This window comes from Suricata suricatta, chromosome 4 (assembly GCF_006229205.1).
Source record: "Suricata suricatta isolate VVHF042 chromosome 4, meerkat_22Aug2017_6uvM2_HiC, whole genome shotgun sequence".
NCBI classification, from domain to species: Eukaryota; Metazoa; Chordata; class Mammalia; order Carnivora; family Herpestidae; genus Suricata; species Suricata suricatta.
Window position 1 is genome coordinate 2,290,381 of NC_043703.1, and position 19,805 is coordinate 2,310,185.

General features: G+C 56.1%; 1 protein-coding gene across 1 annotated transcript in view; it reads left to right on the forward strand.

Moving 5' to 3' along the window:
• The first annotated feature begins 6 nt into the window (after positions 1-6).
• RAB20 (RAB20, member RAS oncogene family) overlaps positions 7-19,805 on the forward strand; it is a 23,746-nt gene continuing 3,947 nt past the window's right edge. The window contains exon 1 of the mRNA XM_029938398.1: positions 7-505. Coding sequence (XP_029794258.1) covers positions 334-505 — 172 coding nt within the window. The 5' untranslated portion in view covers positions 7-333. The remainder of the gene's footprint in view (positions 506-19,805) is intronic.

The following is a 19,805-nucleotide window of genomic DNA, read 5'->3' on the forward strand; positions in this document are numbered from 1 at the left end:
TCCCGAGGAGGGATCCGGGGCGCCCGGGCCGCGCACTCACAGCCGCGGTCTGGACACGTCGGGTGGGCGCCGGGTCGGGTTTCCTGCTCCTGCCCGGGTTCGGACACGTGCCTCCTCCTTCGCCCTCCCAGGCGTCCGAGCGGGAGGGCCCCGGCGGGTCCCCGCAAGTTCGGGGTGCCCCCAAGTTCGGGAACCCCGCGAGCCCGGGTCCCCGCGAGTCCGGGCCTCCGCGAGTCCCGGGTCCGAGCGGTCTGGGGGCGGCGGCCGGCTGCTCCAGCGGCTCCGGGCCGGACGGGCGCGGAGAGCAGGAGAGGGGGTCCTTCCTTCGGGAAGATGAGGAAGCCCGACGGGAAGATCGTGCTGCTGGGGGACATGAACGTGGGCAAGACGTCGCTGCTACAGAGGTACATGGAGCGGCGCTTCGCGGACACGGTCAGCACGGTGGGCGGTGCTTTCTACCTGAAGCAGTGGCGCTCCTACAACATCTCCATCTGGGACACCGCAGGTGAGGGCCGGGGTCCCCAGGGCCGGGTCCCGGTGCAGGCTCCCGCCTTGACCCCGTCTCTGGGTCCGACCCCTAGTCACCGTGCGAGGCCGCCCTTGGCCCCTCTCTGTCCCCATTTGTTCTCTTTTGCTGGCGGGGAAACTGTTGAGCAGCCACTGGGAGGGTCTTAGGGACGACACGGGTGACGCTGGAGATGCATCGGGGCTCCAAAGAGAGAAGCCCCCGGCGGCTGGTGTTCGCTCTGGTGGCGTTTGTCTCCGGAGCCTCAGGGTCCTGTGCGAGCCTGCCACTGTAACCACGCTCTGGAGAACACGATGTCGTTTGCTCTCCACGGCAGCCTTGAGGAGTGAGCAAAGCGGTCCTAATTACCCCTTCTTTCTAGAAGGGGAAGTTGAGCCCCAGAGCATTCCCTGCAGGGCTGGTGGGGAGAGTGGGACGCGGAGCTCAGGACCCTCCTGGGAGCCCGGAGGACGTCAGCCTTTCCCACACGGGAGTCATCTGCTTGGTATCAGCCCGAATCTGCCACCGGGTTTGCAGCGGTTTTCTGTAGAAGCATTTTTAAGAGAAGTAATGAATTATTTTTAGTGCATGTAGTGCTTGTGATTTTTCCAAAGTACGGATTAGGGCATCTTGATTCAGGCTTTCGGTTTGTTAACCCTGCATGAGTTCCCTGGCAGTTACAGAGCTGGAACAGTAGACTTTATCTCCGTCCTCTTGAAAAGGTGCTTGAAGAAAATAAGGAGCTGGAAATACGAGGGCACGTTTTCAGCACCACTTACAGATGCCTGAAACTTCGAGGTCTGGCTTTTTTTAGGCCAGCACTTGAAGAAGTGATCTTTCTAAAGTTCCTGTCTAGGAACTTTAAATTACCAACCGGAGCATGCTGGACTGCTAAGTGAGCAAATTTAGAACTAGTTCTGTGTTTAGAATGGAATTCATGAAGTCAACCGGTGGACAGGTACCCTCTCCCTCCATCCATATTTTTTAAAAAATGTTTTTTAAATGTTTATTTATTTAAGAGACAGAGAGAGCATGAACAGGGGAGGGGAAGAGAGAGAAGGAGACACAGAATCTGAAGAAGGCTCCAGGCTCTGAGCTGTCAGCCCAGAGCCTGATGCGGGGCTCAAACTCACGAACCGCGAGATCATAACCTGAACTCAAGTGAGAGGCTAACCGACTGAGCCACCCAGGCACCCCTTAATCTCACTATCTTGTTATTGTTGTGTTTTTTATTACGGCGGCTAATGTCTGACTCATTGATTTGCAACCACGCTGTGAGGACAGCGTCCCCCAGGTCCCCCAGGTACAAATGTATGCGGCCCTGCTCTCCTCTGGCTCCAGTCTGTAGAGTGAGGTTCCAAGGTCCTGCACCTCAGCGGACTTTCTAGCACTGAGCTTGGGTCGGGATAAAACGCCAGCTCTGGAAGTCAAATCCCGTGGAAGTGACTTGTCTGTCTGTCTGGTGCGAGGCTGGCCCTTCAGATCCTACAGGTGACAGGTTGTCCTTGGTGGACAAGAGCAGAGTGTGGGATTGGTGTTGCGGCCCCAAACCCAGAGGCCTTGTCGTGGCTGCCCTCGGAGGCTGGCCTGAGCTGCGGGGCGTGGGGTTTCTGGGCTAGAAGCTGGCCTTTGGCGTCAGCGCAGGCAGTCCTGTTGTCAAGGTGTGTGACATAGCAGAGCAATCCTGGCCGCTTGCTGCAGAGCCGAGGACGTGGTGCCGCCGGAATCGCGATCGCTGGGGGATTTTGTAATACAGCAGATGTCACGTCCTGGCTGTGGGCTCCCGGGGGCGGAGACTCATTTCCTGGCTGCCGCCTTCTTGTTCCTGGAACTCTCAGCATGACCTCCGCAGCCTCCAGGGGCAGTGGGGGTGGCCAGGCCCCAGGTCCACATGGCTGCCCTGTGTCCACAGGCACTGGGGGCGGGGGTGGTGTGGGGGCCGAGGCTTGGATTCAGCAGTGCCACGGGCCATCTCCGTGCCTGGCCTGCCAGCCGCTGTGGGTCACGGGCACCTTGTGGGGAGATAATCACGTAGGAGGGAGTGTAGGTACCTTTCCTTTATCTTTGCTGGAAAATCACGAGTTGAATTTTGAAAGGGAATCCACTTTTTTCCTCCTCTTGTCTTGCTCTTGAACTTCCTTTCTATTCCACAGACACTGTTAAAGTTGCTCATTTTACTCTCTGTGACCAAGGCAGAGGAGAAGGACCCGCTGGAGGACCATTGTAAGGGTGTCCTCGGTCACAGGAGGCCGGCGGGGTGTGGGGGTGTGGGGTGTCATGATCTTCAGCGGTGAAGAGGGGACGGGCTCGGAGAATCTCGCTCTTGGTCTTTCCGACAGGGCAGTGCCTGGCTGCCTGCAGCTGGAGAGGGGAGGGGGTGTGCGGGCTGGTTAACAGGTTAACTTAGTCACACCGAGGCCTTCCCAGGGAGGAAAGATCACTGCGCCTCCAGGTTAGGGACGCGGGCGGTGGAGTCCGGGGAAGCCGAGGAGGACCCAGACTTTGGTCCGGTCCGGGCGGCCTGCGTTCCCATCCCAGTGCCTTCTGCCTTCCTCACTCGCACCCTCGCCTCGTCGGGCACACGGAGGTGGGGCTCTCACCGCGAAGGTCCCAGGAGCCCTGGGAGCAGAGGGCCGTTGCCCGGAGACGGAGTGGGGCCCCAGCAGAACCCGCTGCCACTCTGCCCTCCTGAATGGTCTGAAAGACGTCGGCTGTCATTCAGCCCGTCCTACAGCCCTGGGGCTGCTGCTCCCCGGGCTTTTGACCGGGGGCGGGGGGGGGGGGGCAGGCCACACCAGCGGAGCCCTGGGAGGCTCGCCGCCTCCTCATTTGTTCTCCCTCCTTGAGGCTGGAGTCCCTGGAGGGAGGCCATGTGGCTCATGTTGGCCCCTCAACTCTGTCCTGTGAAGACCCCGTCGTCCGCCTTCCGGTGGCACATTCCCCATTCCCATCAGAGCCGCACCGGCAACGCCCTTACCACCCAGGCGTCCTCCTGGCAGCTCTGGTGCCCTCCGAGCCAATGCGGGGCGCCCCTGCCGGGCTCCCTGCCTCCTCCCCAGGCCTCCTAGCCGCGCTGTCAGCGTCCATGCCCCTAATGACCTGTGCAGGGCAGTGTGGGCCCTTTCTGTCCTGTGTCTTGAGTTCTTCCAGCCTCTGCGCTTGTCAGGTTCCAGAGCCTATGTGGCTTTGTCACCGCAGCTCCCACCCCCAGCCCCGGGTCTGCTCTGACAGTCACCACACACTTAGTGGCTTAGGGTTCGTGGGTCAGAAGTCCTGGTGGTTCTCACCAGGCTGTAACCAAGGCGACTGCAATCCATGTTGCTCTCCTGAGGCCCTAGGGGAGGGTCTGTCCCCTTGCCCTTTTCCAGCTTCTGGAACCCCCCCCCCGCCAGCTTCCACATTCTCCATCCCCAAGTCCACTGGTGTCTCCCATCATGCTGGACCCTGACTGTCGTGTCCATCCCCCCATTTAAAGGAGCCCTGTGGGGGACGCCTGGGGGGCTCAGCTGGTTGAATGCTTCACCTCAACTAAGGTCATGATCTCACAGTCTGTGGGTTCAAGCCCCACATCGGGGCCTGTGCTGACAGCTCAGAGCCTGGAGCCTGTTTTGGATTCTGTGTCTCCCTCTCTCTCTATTCCTCCCCTGCTCATGCTCTGTCACTGTCTCTCAAAAAAAAAAAAAGTAAAAAAAAAGTAAAGGACCCCTGTGATTACCCTGAGCCCATGCTGCTGCTCTTTCAGCCGGTCAGCGACCTCAGCCCCCCGGCCATAATGGAACAGATTCCCCGCTCCGCGCACGAGGACTTCTCTGCGGGGCAGGGAGCCTGACATCCTCAGCCGGCCACAGCCCGGACCACATGGTGATTTCGTGGCTCTCATGCTCTCTGCCTCCTTTTCCTCATCTGTAAAGTGGGGACAATTGTAGCACCCGCCTAATGGCGGTTAGGAATCCACAGAATCCACCGCCTAAGCGGCCCCTGGAGCGAGGAAGCATAGGATTCTTGTTTAGTGAGTAAACGGCCCTCGGGCCCTGGGTGCTGTGACCACGGTCACCACCCGCGGGCGTCACAGGGGGCTGGGGAGGCGTGAGTGGGGCCCCGGGAATCATCCTGCTGGAGAGCGGGGGTGGGGCGGGATCCAGAGCAGTCGGTGCGGTGAGGACGGCTTCCTACTGTAGTGTGATGCCTCCTGCTTCGTGGGGCTTTCTCCGGATTTCCCTGGCTGCTTGGGGTCTTTTGTGGTTCCTTATAAATTGGAGTGTTTTTCCTACTTCTATAAAAATAATGTCGTTGGAATCTTGATAGGGATAGCATTGAATCCAAAGGTGACTTTTGGTAATAGTGACATTTTAACAGTATTAATTCTTCCAGCCCGTGAACACACAGTGCCTTTCCATTGATTTGTGTCTTCTCCAATTTCTTTTTATTTATTTATTAAAAAAATTTTTTTTAATGCTTTTTATTTATTTTTGAGAGAGAGAGAGAGAGAGAGAGAGAGAGAGTGCGAGCAGGGGAGGGGCAGAGAGAGAGGGAGGCACAGAATCTGAAACAGGCTCCAGGCTCTGAGCCAGCAGTCAGCACAGAGCCCAACGCGGGGCTCGAACCCACGAACCGTGAGCTCTGACCTGAGCCGAAGCCGGACGCTTAACCGACTGAGCCACCCAGGCGCTCTCTTCTTCAGTTTCTTTCAACAATGTCTTGTAGTTTTCAGCATAGAGATCTTCACCTCGTTAAATGTATTCCTAAGTATTTTATTTTTTTTTAAGTCTGTTTTTTTCTTTTTTTTAAGGGGTGCCTGGGTGGCTCAGTCGGTTGAGGGTCTGACTCTTGGCTTTGGCTCAGGTCATGATCTCATGGTTCGAGAGTTCAACCCCTGAGTCGGGCTCTGGGCTGACAGCTCAGAGCCTCCTTGGGATTCTATCTCATCCTGCATCTCTCTGCCCCTCCTCCACTCTCTCTATCTCAAAATACATAAACATTAAAAGAATTAAGTCTTTAAAAATTTTTTTAAATGTATTTGGAGAGAGAGTGTGTGCAAACGGGAGAGGGACAGAGAGAGGATGGGAGAGAATCTCAAGCAGGCTCCGTGCTGTCAGCGCAGCAGGGCCTGCGCGGAAATCCGGAGTCAGATGCTTCCCCGCCTGAGCCCGGGCCCCCCTGTGTTATTGTTGTTGATGCTATTGTAAGCGGGATCAATTTATTTCTTTTTAGAAATTAGTCTATGGAAAAGCTATTGATTTTGGTATGTTAATTTTGTATATTGTATTCCTTGACTGGATCTCACAGTTCTTCTGGTTGAGTCTTTAAGATTTCCTCTCTATAAAGTTAAGTCACATGCAAACAGAGACAATTGTACTTCTTTCTTTACAGTTCTGATACTTCCTATTTCTTTCTCTTGCCTGACCGCGCTGGCTGGCACTCCCTGCCCGGTGTTGAATAGGATGGGTCACGTGGACAGCCTTGTCTCATTCCCGTCTTAGGAGATAAGCATTCAACCTCGCACCGTAGAGTCTGGGGTTAGCTGTGGCCTGGCTGTGGGTGGCCTTTGGTATGTTGAGATGTGTTTTTTCTGTGCCTAATTTTGTTAATGTTTTTATCATGAATGGATGTTGAGTTTGTCGAATGTTTTTGCTACATCTATGGAGATGATCAGCTGATTCCTTTCTTTCAGTTACTGGGACACATTCCATTGATGGGACCACCCTTGCCTCCCGGGGTGGCAGTTTGTTTAAGATCTCTCTCAAAAAAAAAATAACATGTCTCTCTCTCTTTTTACTGTTTTTATTTATTTTTGAAAGACAGAGAGAGAGAGAGAGAGCGAGCATGAGCACAAGTGGGTAAGGGGCATACAGAGAGAGGGGGAGACAGAATCTGAAGCAGCTCCAGGCTCCGAGCTGTCAGCACAGAGCCCGACGCGGGGCACGAACTTGTGAATCATGAGATCATGACCTGAGCTGAAGTCAGACGCTTAACCCACTGAGCTTAATCCACTGAGCCACCTCAGCCTCTTGAGGGCACCTGGGTGGCTCAGTCGGCTACATGTCCAACTTCGGCTCAGGTCATGATCTCAAGGTTTGTGAGTTCAAGCCCTGCATTGAACTCACGGCTCTCAGTGCTGAGCCTGGAGCCTGCTTTGGATCCTGTTTCCCTCTCTCTCTGCTCCTCCCCACCCTGTGCTTTCTCTTTGTCTCAAAAATAAAAACATTTAAAAAAAAAAAAGCTCTTTCTCTCGAATACCTTCAGCGCACTCTGCGTTATGGAATCACGGTGCCTGGGATGTGGCTCAGAGGTCCCGGCCCGGGGCTCAGGGCGTCAGCCCGGCGGCCCACAGTGAGGATGCCAGGTGCCCGCCATCCTCGAGGACTGTGAATCCCTGTCCTTCCCCATCCGCTCTGCGGGGCAGCCATGCCCCTGGCCCCACTTTTAGGCAGCTGCTCCCACATCCGGGGACTATGGCGGGGACTCTTGTCCAAGGTGAGGCGGGTTCAGGTTGGAAAAGATGGCTGGGCCCTGGATGAGCTGGGGGGCAGTCTCGCCGACAGGGACCGCACCGTGCTGATCCTGGGACTGGCCGGTGAGGGTCTGTGGTTTGGGAACCTGGAGGGATGGGTGCAGGGCGCGTGGGCAGCCTGCACAGGATGTGGACTCCACGTGGGAGGCTCAGCTCTGCGGGCTCTCTTACCGGAGTCGTTAGGCTGCTGAGGGGCAGCGGGGGTCCGATACCATGGCCCTCAGCCCAGCAGTTGGCATTTGTGCGACAGGAGAGCATCTGGTGGACTGTGCCCCCTTCCTGTGCAGGAGTGGACTGACTGGGCTCCCACGAATAAAGTTTTATTGGCACACAGCCACGCTTGTGCGTTTCCGTGCCTCCCGAGGCTGCTTCCACACCAGCAGTAGAGCCGAGTCCTGGCAACAGAGACCCTGCGGCACGGAAGGACCAAAGCACTTAGCGTCTGACCCTCTGCAGAGGTTTAGGTCATGCTTGGGGAGAACGCTTCCCTAAAAGTCTTTCCTGGACTTGCTGAAAGTCCCCAACCGGCCCAGCATCCAGCGATGAGGGAGCGCACGATCGGTCACACTCACCCAGCAGCGTCCACGCTTCTCCGTGTGTCCACTCGGAGCTAGACGGGGCTCGGAGGTGCGATCGACCCAAGACAGGTCTTGGGGAAAAAAAAAAAAACCTTACTTGACACGTGAGATCTGGAAGCCACACCTGCAAAGCCTGCGTTGCTGGGGAGCCGCATCCTTGGAGGTGGGTCTGTGTCTATACCGCTACCGTGCGCTTTGAGTGGGTGCCCGCTGCGCACCCGGCCTCGTTTGCAGAATGCCTGTGCTCTCTCCGTCGGAAACAGTGGCCTAGACACGTGTGTGGGTATGAACACGGGTGGAAGGGAGCCGGGGTCCTGGGTGCAGCAGGGCAGACAAAGCACCATGACGTGGAGCCCCTCGAGAGCACAGAGCCCGCCTGTGAGCAGGGCGCGCCCAGAGTCCGCCTGGAGGGGGCGCCGCGGGCTCCGGGGCGGGGGAGGTGTTTTCGGCTCACCAGTGTGGAGCTGATTCCGGGGAATTTAACTAATTAAGGTCAACCTCGCGCGTTAACTAACGCCTGATCGCATCTAGCGTCTCTGGAAGATAATTCCAGGCCTAATCATTTCACTCGGACTTGCCCGCCTGCTCGCATTGTTGAGACTTCAGCTAACTTCCCTTCCTTTCTTTTTTTTTCCTCCTAAAGAATGTTTATTTATTTATTTTGAGAGAGAGAGAGAGAAAGAGAAAGAGCAGAGGAGGGGCAGAGAGAGGGGGAGAGAGAGAGAGAATCCCAAGCAGGCTTCACGCTGTTAGTGCAGAGCCTGATGTGGGGCTGGATCTCACAAACTGGGAGATCAGGACCTGAACTGAAATCAATAGTCAGCCACCGAGGTGCCCCCTAACTTCCCTTTCTGTGAGGAAGAAATCTGGCCCACAGTTGCACACACATGTACAGACACCAAGTTTAAAGGGCCATTCATTCTTAGGGGAATGGCTTCACCGCCATGTTGGCGGACTCTTCCAGTCCTGCTGTCCTGTGCCCACTGGCCGAGGATGACCCAGCATTCATTTCTTAAATTATTTTTAATGTTTATGTATTTTTGAGAGAGAGAGAGAGACAGACAGACAGACAGACAGACACAGAGTGCAAGGAGGAGAAGAACAGAGAGAGAGGGAGACACAGAATCTGAAGCAGCTCCAGGCTCCGAGCTGTCAGCACAGAGCCCGATGCGGGGCTCGAACCCACAAACTGTGAGATCATGACCTGAGCTGAAGTCAGAACTTAACTTAAATGGCCGAGCCATCCAGGCATCCTATGTCCTCTTTGGAAGTTCTTAGTTTTGTTAATTAACGGCTCAGGCTTCCCGAGTCCGTCCTGGGGCAGGTGGACCTCACAGAGGAGGCCTTTTTGGTCAGAAATGCACGCCTGTGTTTGGAAGTAAATGTTCCGGAGTAAAGAACAGACTGAGGGCATGTTTCTGACACTGTGCTGGCCGTGAGCTACCAACAGTCCCTCAGGGGCCCCGTCTCTCCAGCCTCCCGAGATGAGCACCATCGCAGATTTTGGTCAAATAGTAGCTGCCGCTTATGTAGCGCTTACTGCGTACGCCAGGGCCGTTCCCAGCTCCCTGTCCGTTTACACGACGCCCAGGAGTGGCCGAGTGGGCAAACCGCCCCAGAGTTTCTGCACTTGGTCACCCAGAGCCTTGTGTGTCCTTCCCTGAAGCAACATCTAATCTAGAGGGACGGTGACCTTGTACAGTGCTGTGCACGAGGCGCAGTTGGTGCCCACACACGATGTGACAGTTTGCCCCATGCTGGTGACTGTGGACGTGGCGCTGCACCCAGCTGTGGGGGGAGGAAAATATCGCCGGGGTGCTGGGGGGCTCAGGCAGTGGAACGTCCCACGTCCGTTCAGGTCATGATCTCACGGTTGGTGGGTTCGAGCCCCATGTCGGGCTCTGTACTGACAGCTGGGAGCCTGGAGCTGCTTCGGATTCTGTGTCTCCCTCTCTCTCCGCCCCTCCCTGGCTCACACTCCGTCTCTGTCTCTCAAAAGTAAACAAACATTAAAAAAATAAAAAAATGTATTTCCAGGCTTTGGGCCATGGGCCTCCGGACAGGATTCACGCATCAGGCGGCCTGCCACCCACTGTTTCCCACGAGGAGTCCCCTGAGCCTCATATACCGGCTTCGTGTCTGAGGGGGTCTCTCGTTTGCACAGAGCTGGTGGGCAGCCTAGCCGTCCACCTGCCCTTGAGGCCGAGGTCCCGAATCTGTCACTCCCCTGACCCAGAGGGGCTGTTTCTGGGCAATCTTGTTTGAGAAGGGCCGGTGCGACGCCCTGCTGGGTACCGTGGGCCCGTCAGCCTCACTCGGTGGCCGCCCAGGCCTGTGGCCGGGTCCCAGGGCGGGACAAGCACGCTCTGTGGTTTGTGACACGGAAGTGCACCCGTCCTGTTCACCAGCTCGCCGGGGCGGGAGAGCCTGCGTGCGGGAGCCGGGATCGGCGTCCCCGCAGAGTCGGAGCCTCGCCGGGTCCTGCTGGAGGCGGTGTCTGCTCAGAAGTGGAAGGTCCCCGAGTGGCCATGCGCCTGAGGAAAGCCGTCGTCCTGTGGCGTTTCCTGCAGCGCCAGGTGCCACCTAAATGACCTGGCCGCCCCACGGGCTGCACACGGTGGCTCCTTCCTGTCCCTGGTGCAGAGTAGGAACCTGCAGCCTGTGTAAAGGTGGGGGGGTGGGGGAGGTGGACGGGGGAGGGGGCAGGTGGAGGGGGGCGCAGGTGGCCTTGCACCTTGCTCATGGTTTTTCTCTGACGTGCAAAGGAGTGACTTTTGGGATCATTGGTGGGTGTGGTTTGAGTTGGACGTTTACTTTTCATGTGTTTTGCTGTATGCAGACTTCTACCTTCCGGCTGAAGAGCAGACTATCACTGTTTCCCCGGAGTGAGATTATCCAATAGGAATAAATAATTTATAAGTAAAATGGTAACAATTTTGGCCAAAGTCCAGGTATGGTAATCATTAAACATGAAGAATGCTGGGTGTAAAGAGGCCCTTTTCTTAGCATTAAAGGGCGTAGGCTCTTGCTGGGCGCTTTTCACGCACTGCTTTGTACTTGTTCTTGGGGGCGGTGGTGGGCGTTTTGTGGTCTCCGACTTTGCACCGACGCTCGGTTCTGTGCTCGAGCGAGCCCCAGGAGTGTGGTGTGGCCGCCCCGGAGCCCCCTCCTGTGTCCAGAGGGAGCACGCGGTGGGTGTGGCCGTCCTGGCACGCAGCCCCTCCCCCGCTCACCACTGCGCACGCGCTCGGAGGCTAGCCGAGCACCGGCGGTCCCTCCTGGGGGCTCGGTCGTGGGCAGGGACGGCGGCTGACAGCCTCGGCTGTGAAGGAAAGGGGCGGCCTGGTGGACGGCACCGTGGACCGCACTGGTCGGCCCTTGTTCGGCTTTGAGGGTGTGGTGGCCTGTGGTCCCTCTGTGTCATCCTGTAACGTATGTCCCGTGTGATACGGTGTTCCCTTTGTGTGTCCTTACACGCTGTGTCTTCCTGACGTCTTTAAGCCAGTGATGACATCTGTCTGCCTCCCTCATTAAATGAACTACATAAGATCCTTAGTGTATATTTACTTTTTCTTTTTAAAAGTAGGCTCTGCACCCAACCTGGGCCTGGAACTCATGACCCCGAGGTCAGGAGTCGCATGCTCCATGAGCTTAGCCAGCCGGGTACCCTATATTTGCTCGTCTCCCCAAATTCTATTTAAATCCAAGTCAGTTAATGGGCAGTGCAGTGTTGGCTTCAGGAATAGAACTCAGGACGCATCGCAGGCGCCTCCGCAGTGCCCATCCCCCGCTAGCCCCCCCCACTGCCCTCCCCTCCAGTAACCCCAGTTTGTTCTCTGTGTTTAAGAGTCTCTTTGGTTTGCTTCCCTCGCTTCCCCCTCCACTATGTTCATCTGTTTTATTTCTGTATTTACTATTTTTTAAAATGTTTGGGAGTCATATGATTTTGCCCTTCCTTGAAAATTGCCTTTTAACACGTTTAAGACTAGAATTGCTTAAAAAAGTGCTTGAGCAAATATCATTCTTTTCCTAACAGAATGTAGAGGCTCTTCCTTGCCGCTCAAACCCTAATTGTCTGGCATTTCCTTACACAGGCCATTCATCCCACCACTGGGGTTAGGAGCAGCTGGCTTCTTGGGGGCCCTTGCGCAGCTCTGTAAGGGCTCTGGGTCTCTGCTTCCAGATCTGTGAAATGGGCACCTGATTGGTGGGGAGAACAAAGTGCACATGTGTGCATGTGTGGTCGCATGCATGTGGATGCATGTGGTTATGTGTACATGTGCACGCATGCATGTGTGCATGTAGGTGTGTGGGTGCGTGTGTGTGCATGTGTGAACACCCAGGCACATGTAGGTGTACGTGTATATGTGTATGCCGGCACGTGTGGGAGAACAGAGTACACATGCATGTATGCGTGTGCGTATGTATGGTTGCATGCATGCATGTGGGTTACATGTATATGTGCATGCATGTGTGTGTACATGTAGGTGTGCGGGTGCACGTGTATATGTGCATGCACATGCACAGGTGTATGCATATAGGTGTATGTGTGCACAGGTGTGTGCGCGTGTGTGCCTGTACGTGTGCAACACGTGCCGGCACTGGAAGAGACTCTCAATCAGCTTGCTCTCGCGGCAGTTCTCAGAGGGGCGGGACTTGGTGAGCAGTCAGAGTCAGGGACACCGCCCAGGACACCGAGGCCCAGAGGCTCCTGCATCCACGATGGAGCACAGAAGCGGTTCTTCCTTTCTGACTCGCTTGTCCAAAATCACGAAGAGCCTGACTGAATGGGGGTTGTTTTAAATGCTTTCTGAGTTTATATCCTAAGTAGAACTTTTTTTAAAGTTGGTTTATTTATTTTGAGAGCGAGTATGTCCACGCATGAGTAAGGGGAGGGGCAGAGAGAGAATCCCAAGCAGGCTCTGCGCTGTCGACGCAGACCCCGACCGTGAGATCACGACTTGAGCCAAAACCAAGAGTTGGATGCTCCACCGACCGAGCCTCCCTGCGTCCATTCTAACTGGAACTCTTCTACCGTGAGCCCCTTGCACTGTGAGTAGCCGTGTGTGATGCTCCTGTGGCAGAGCCTGCGGGGTAGCCGTGTGGCCCCTGCAATTGTATCGCAGCTGAGGACACTTTGTTCCCACTTTTCATAGCTTGTTGACCTTGCTTAGCTTTGCATCTTTTCCACAGAAGCTGCAGAAGCACATTCCAAACCGAATTGTTTCCAATCTGATGAAATCTGGTTGGTTACTGGGTAGCCCAGGTCCCTGCGCTCAAGAGGGGAGCCTTGACTCACTCTAACACCTGGCGAGTGGTGCCTTTTAGCTTTCCTGGGCTGAACCCCCTGCAGCGCCCCCCCCCCCCCCGGCCGAACTAGGACCCTGGTGGTGCAGAGTCTCAGGAGAAGGCACCGGAGGAGTGAAGTGTACAAATGGCAAATACAGGTTTGAGTTGCACAGTTGTGTCAATATGTATCTGGTACTAGTTGATATGAGTTGCCCCTGGACCCCTCGAGGCTTTACAGCCTTGCTTCCCAAAGGGAGGTCTGTGGAAGAATCCAGCAGAATCCAGGCCCCAGCTGACCTCCTGAATCAGAATTTGCATGTCAACCACATCACCAGGTGACTATTATTCTAGGTGGACAAGAAGTGCTTTGCGTTTGCTGCAGCTACTGCAGAAATGAGCCACGAGGGTACAGGGATTTGGCCATTTGGATTTTTCTGGTGTTCTTAGTAGGCGCTTTGTTTTACATACGGTTTGTGTCTCTGTCCATCTCCATCATCTACCTATGCTCTTTCTACCTAGCCTCTCTCTTTCTCTAAATACAGACAATTTTTCTTTAATTTTTTTTAATGTTTATTTTTGAGCGGGGAAGGGACAGAGAGAGAGGGAGACACAGCTGTCAGCACAGAGCCCGATGCAGGGCTCACCATGAGATCATGACCTGAGCCGAAATCAAGAGTCAGATGCTTACCCGACAGAGCCACCCAGTGCCCCTCATGTGATGTTTAAATCAATAACTTGTGGCATGACTTGTTTGGGGTGAGATCCAGGAAATGTGTCGTGTACCTGTTGAAATCTCTCAAGAAAGGACAGATGGCTTTCTTAGGCATAACATCTCTGTTTCCTCTTTTTTTTTTTTTAATGTGTTATTTATTTTGGAGAGAGAGACAGAAACAGAGAGTGAGTGGGGGAGGGGCAGAGAGAGAGGGAGACACAGAATCTGAAGCAGGCTCCAGGCTCTGAGCTGTTAGCACAGAACCCAACACGGGGCTTGAACTCTCAAACCATGAGGTCATGACCTGAGCTGAAGCCGGATGCTTAACCAACTGAGCCACCCAGGCGCCCCAGACAATTTTTCTATTGTGGTAAAATACACATAACAGAATTTATTGCTTTAATCATTTCTAAGTGCACGGCTTGGTGGCACTGAGTACATTCCCATTGTTCTGTAGCCACCACCATCTCTAGAACTTTCTCCTCTTGTCAGCTGAAGCTCAGTACCCATTAAACACCAACCCCCCAGGTCCCCTCCCTCTGGCCCTGGCGGCCCCCATTCTGCATTCTGTTTCTATGAATTTGATTGTTCTAAGTAATTATTTAGAAGTTTTACTTTTATGCACACCATAATATTGTTCTATTTAAATATTAAATGAGCTTTAACAAAATGTTTCAATATGATTGATCTCAAAGGGCCTTTGCACTGTTACGTTGGTGAAATTACATCCAAATGCTCCCAGGTTGACCCACCATCCCCAGAAGGGATTTCTGGTGTCACAGTGTCTGTCAATGTATAATGTACTTTCCAGGGAGTTTTATGACAACATACCCAGTCTGTTGAGCAAGAGATAGCTAGACATCGTGAACATCTGTGAAATGCTTGGATTCCTTACGATTCCTCAGAAAAGGTTTAATGTGCTTCCCTTGGGACAGAATTAACAGAAAGGCATTTGTTCTCTGCTGCGTATTTGTCAGAGGATTTTATTTTACCGAGAAGAAGGAAACACTGTTCTGGAAGCAGAGCTGCTAGAAATCACGGATATTTACTGAACGGGCTGCTCCAGATGAGAGGCTATTCTAGATAACTTAACGTTCCGAGAAAGTTCTCTATAAAGTTAGCATTTTCTTCACAGGGTGTTTGCAGTTGAGTCTCGACATTGAAACAGGTTAAAACTTGCTTTAACAAATCTGAAATGTGGGGCGCCTGGTGGCTCAGTTGATTAAACGTCCGACTTTGGCTCAGGTCATGATCTTGCAGTTTGTGAGTTCGAACCCGGCCTTAGGCTCTGTGCTGAGCGCTCAGAGCCTGGAGTGTCCTTCAGATTCTGTGTCTCCCCGTCTCTCTGCCCCTCCCCTGCTCATGCTCTGTCTCTGAATAATAAATAATTGAAATTTTCTTTGATAATCTCACTCTACAAGTTAATTATCACAGGACAACAGAGTATCTGTTGGAGGTAAAGGAGATTGGATTAAATATGCCCGTATGTGAGAGGTTTTTATTAGGAGCTAAATCTGTTATGTAAGTGTATTTTCTTTGGCTTTGCCTCTTTTTCTTAATAAGATTGTTAAAGATCAGATCTTTATTTGAGGTATTTGGTTTTATTACTGAATTATTTTTAGTCCACTCCCGTCTGAGGAGAGTGAGGTGATTCGAGAATTAAACTTTGGGTATTATTATGTAACCTTAGGAGTTATTTCAGAAAGCCTGATCGGTGAGCCCCAGAGGGTTAATTTGGGGGCAGTTAACTCTCTGGTTACTCCGGCGTGTGACACGTGTTGGTTTGGGTGGAAACTTCAGATGATCAAACAGAAATGACACACGTGCAGGTTTGGGTAGAAGCACGTTGTGTGTAAACAAAGTCATTTTTCTGGAACACTCTTCCCCTGCCCATATGTTGGCAACCGTCGTGGGTTTGGGTAGGAAAAAAATGTCTCCTGTTACAGGCTTGGGTCTTTGTAAAATGTTGTTTAATCCCCACTTTTGTCGGTGGAATTCATTCCTCGGTGTTGGGTTTTTAATTCTTCCTTCTGGCCCAAAAAAACCCTCAATATGGCGGAGTGGGGATTTTTCCTTTTAAATTCCTGTTCTTTGCTATCCAGCTGATGGCTCGGGTCTTTCCCTGCGGTTTCTGGGAGGTTCTCCGAGCAGACGTGTGAGCGAGGCCCGGCTTCGCCCGGCTGCGCAGCAGGAAGGGCCCGGCCGGGACCTGGCCTCGGGCACACCATGCGCAGCGGGCGCATCCGTCTGAGAACACTGGTCGGCTCATTCCTACCCGTCCACACTGCTGCCTCGCCGGGAGGGCGCGGCGGTCCCCTCTGGGGTGGCTCACTTTCCGATGACGGGATCGGCAGAAACTATCCCCTCGTTATTTCTTCTTGATTTTGAACACGGGCATTCTTTCCTCGAGGCCCGCTCTCCCCCGGCGATGCTCCAGCAGGACCTGCAGGTGCTCCTGGGAGCGGGGCCTCTGGACCCACGGCCGGTCCCTACCCGTGTGCGGCGCCCGCACGGGCCGAAGGACGTGCCGCCAAAGCAGCCCCGACTCCGGGGTCTCCGTCCCTCCGACCCGGCCCTCCTGCTACGGGCCCTGTGCTCTGACGTCAGGTCTCGGGACGCTTCCCTCCTGGTGCCGCCGGGTGGGGGACGCGCTGGTGTCTCAGCGGTTGTCACCTCTCCCTTCTTTCGTTTCTCCAGAAGGACGGGCAGGCGGCCGGCCGTGCGCCCCTGCTCCGGGAGATGGGACCAAGGCCAGAGGTCCCTCCCGGAGCCGCCGCCGGTGGGGCCACCGGCAGTGCGCTGTCCCCAGGGCTCAGCTGCGGCCGTGGTTTCGGGAAGTCACAGACATGCTGACCTTGCCCGGAGATGACCTCCTGCACGGGGGCTGGGGCTCGCGTGGTCACTGCCGTGGGAACCCTCCCGCCGCTCCCCTCCGGGGGTCACTACCGGGCACAGGTGCCCAGTTCGCCTCCTGCGTGTGGGGGGTGGGGAGAGGAGGAAACAGAAGCTGGGCGGCCGGCCCCGCACGTGGGGTTCCCGTCGTGACTCTGGGCCTCGACCTGTGGCCCCATGGGCTCCGTGGCCTGAGTCCCATGACTGCCACACGCTGGGCGGCCCAAACCGCAGGGGTTTACTCTCAGTCCTGGAGGCGGGAGTCTGGAGGGCAGGCCAGGGCAGCCCGGCTCTCAGCAGGCTGTGGGGGCGTCCGCTCGGTGCCCCCGGCCCTGCTTCCGGAGGCCCCTGGGCTTGCAGACGCGCCCCTCCGGCCCTGCAGGGACTGCCTCTGTGTCCCCTTCCCTCCTGCAGTCGTCCCTGGCGTGGCCGTGGGGACCCCCACTGTGCTGCGCCCACAGCGTGTGCACCCCCATCGGCTCGTCCTCCAGCTCCAGCCGCCAGGGGACCCGCCTCCACCCACTACCAAATGCAGAGGGGGAGACTGAAGCAGCTCCCTCTTAAAAATTTTTTTCTAATGTTTATTTTTGGGAGAGAGAGACAAGGGTGTGAGCAGGGGAGGAGCAGAGAGTGAGGGAGACACAGAATCCGAAGCACCTTCAGGCTCCGAGCTGTCAGCACAGAGCCCGACACGGGGCTTGAACCCATGAATCGTGAGGTCATGACCTGAGCCAGGATCATGAGTCGGACACTTAACCGACTGAGCCCCCGGGCGCCCCAGGGGTTTTACGTTTTACAGAATCTCTAGAGGGACGTCTGCCCAGCTCGCTGCACCCCGGGCCCCGCCAGCACCTGCCGGCGGGTCTGTGGCCGCGCCCGCCTCAAGCGTCTCCCTGTTTTGTCTCCGGTTCTGCGGATCCCAGTTCTCAGTCTTCTCTGTGCGGTCTCTTCGGTGTTTGCGTGAATGCCGGTCCGGCGAGCGGTCCAGACCTTGCGGGGCGTTTTAGAAGTTCCTCCTTGTTCTGTGTTTGGGTTGACATTTCCTGGCAGGCCTTCCTGTCCCACTGGCTAGAAATCGGCAGCTCCTGGCCTCTGTTGGCTGAGCGTCCGACTTGGGCTCAGGTCATGGTCTCACGGTGCGTGAGTCTGAGCCCTGCGTCGGGCTCTGTGCTGACAGGGAGGCGTCTGCTTGGGATTCTCTCTCTCTCTCTCTCTCTCTCTCTCTCTCTCTCATTCTTTCTCTCTCCCCACCTCTGCCCCTCCCTCGCTCTGTCTCTCTCAAAACATAAATAAACTTAAAATCAGCAGCTTTCTGATGCTCACGTGTTAGTAACTGGCTTTTACTTGATCGTCCCCTCTTGCACATCACACTCGCCAGGGACCTTCTGACAGGACACGGGCAGCCACGCCGCCGTCCCCTCCTGTTCCGTGTGCTCCGGGGCCAGGGCCCCAGCGGCACTATTGTTTTAGAATTAATGAAATGGCACGTGCCCATGTTTCCAACATGCGGCCTGCGTTGTAGCCTGACTTCTGAGGCCACACCACACGTTCACCTACTTAGTCCGTCGGGGCAGGAACAACCTGGTGCTCGGGGCAAAGGGCTGGCGGTCACCCAGCCTGGGGACGGCCTGGGGTACACGCGAAAGCAATGGAGCAGTTTATGTCCCATTGTCCTGTGTCCCCCCGGGACCCCTGTGGTGCCGACCTGTCCCCCCGGGACCCCTGCGGCACTGACCTGTGTTCCCCCCCCCCCCGGGACCCCTGCAGCGCTGACCTGTGTCCCTCCCCCCGGACCCCTGCGGCGCTGACCTGTGTAACCCTCCGGGACCCTTGCAGCACTGACCTGTCCCCCCATGGGACCCCTGTGGCGCTGACCTGTGTCCCCCGGGCCGGCTGCCTTGGGAGGGACAGCTCCACTGATCTGGTGCGGCAGCTATGGGATGAGGCGCCCCGGAAGTGGGAGCAGGCCTCTCTGAAAGTGAGGCTCGTCCAGTACGACAGGTGTAGGGACGGGTCAGCTGCCAGAGCGGCCCACAGGCCCCGGGGGCAGTCTGGAGACTTGCCCATGGGGACACGGTGGGGGGGGGGGTTGGGAAGGTGTTTCTTCGGGGCCTGGTGTGCCAGGGCTCGGACCCTCTGTCTACTTGCAGCCCTGACGGGGGACTTGGCGGAGCATATGCGCGTCTGGGGGGTCCTGTCTCGGTGACGTCCACTTTGCGGCCACCCCCTGGTAGGGCCGTCTGCTCTCTGGCGATGGGAGCAGAGGCCCAGCTGCTCGCCTGGGTCACACTGTGGGGCCATGATCTCGGACGGCCTGTGCTCGGAGCCCGGCCCTCCCTCAGCGCTCAGCCCCCAGTCTGCCTGGTTCCGGGGCTCCCCGCTCCTGCGTGTAGGGCCCCTGTTGTGCTCTCTGTTTTCGGTTTCTCCTTCTGTAAAATGGGCGATGGGAAGGCCCCCTTGCACGGTTGCTGGGAAGACCTGGTGGCTGTGTCTACTGCCGTCGTGCTGACCCTGCTCTCTCCCGGTCACTGCTCCGCCCTGTCTCCCTGCCCCCGGGCCGTGGCTGCCGCCATCCTACTCTTGGAGTCCACGAACCGTGGCATTTGTCCCGTGACTGGCTCGTGGCCCTTCTGTGCTCCTGCAGCATTATTCAGGGTCACCCAGGAATGGAAACATCCCAGACGTCCCTGACAGATGACTGCATAAGGGACGTGGGTCAGACCCGAACAATGGAAGATTATTCAGCCTTAAAAAAGCAAGTTTCTGCATTATGTGTGTGCGTGGGAGGGCGGGCCTGAGTGACCTGCTTCACGGGCGAGCCAGGATTCCTGGACAATGACACCCACTCCTGGCCCCCGGCCCCTGCGGCCCCCACGGCGGGGCAGCCTGCGGGTTGGCCCTCGCTGCCCCGCGCTGTTGGCTGGCACAGGTCAGCTGCTTCCCTGGCGTCCCCACGAGCTGTTCCGTTCCTCCGTGCGGCCCTCGTAGAGGAAACTCCCGGGCTTCCCAGAGGCTTGGCTGTGGGGCTGGCGTAGGGACCCAGCTGGGGGAAGTGGGTGAGAGAGAGCGAGTGAGCGAGCCGGCCCGGTGACCCCGGAGGGGAGCTTGCGCACTGCTGGGTCACGCGCCCGCGTGGGCCAGGAGTGGGTGCTTGCCGTCATTTAGGGGAGCTGCGCGCACGGACCCCCAGAAAACTGTCTGGAGTCTGGGGCTCACATGCCTGGGCGGCTGGCGCAGTCAGGTCTCTAAGGCCCAGTCTTAGTGACCCGGCACCCCGTCTTCACCGTCGTCGGGTGCGGGGCTCCCGCCGGCTTTGGA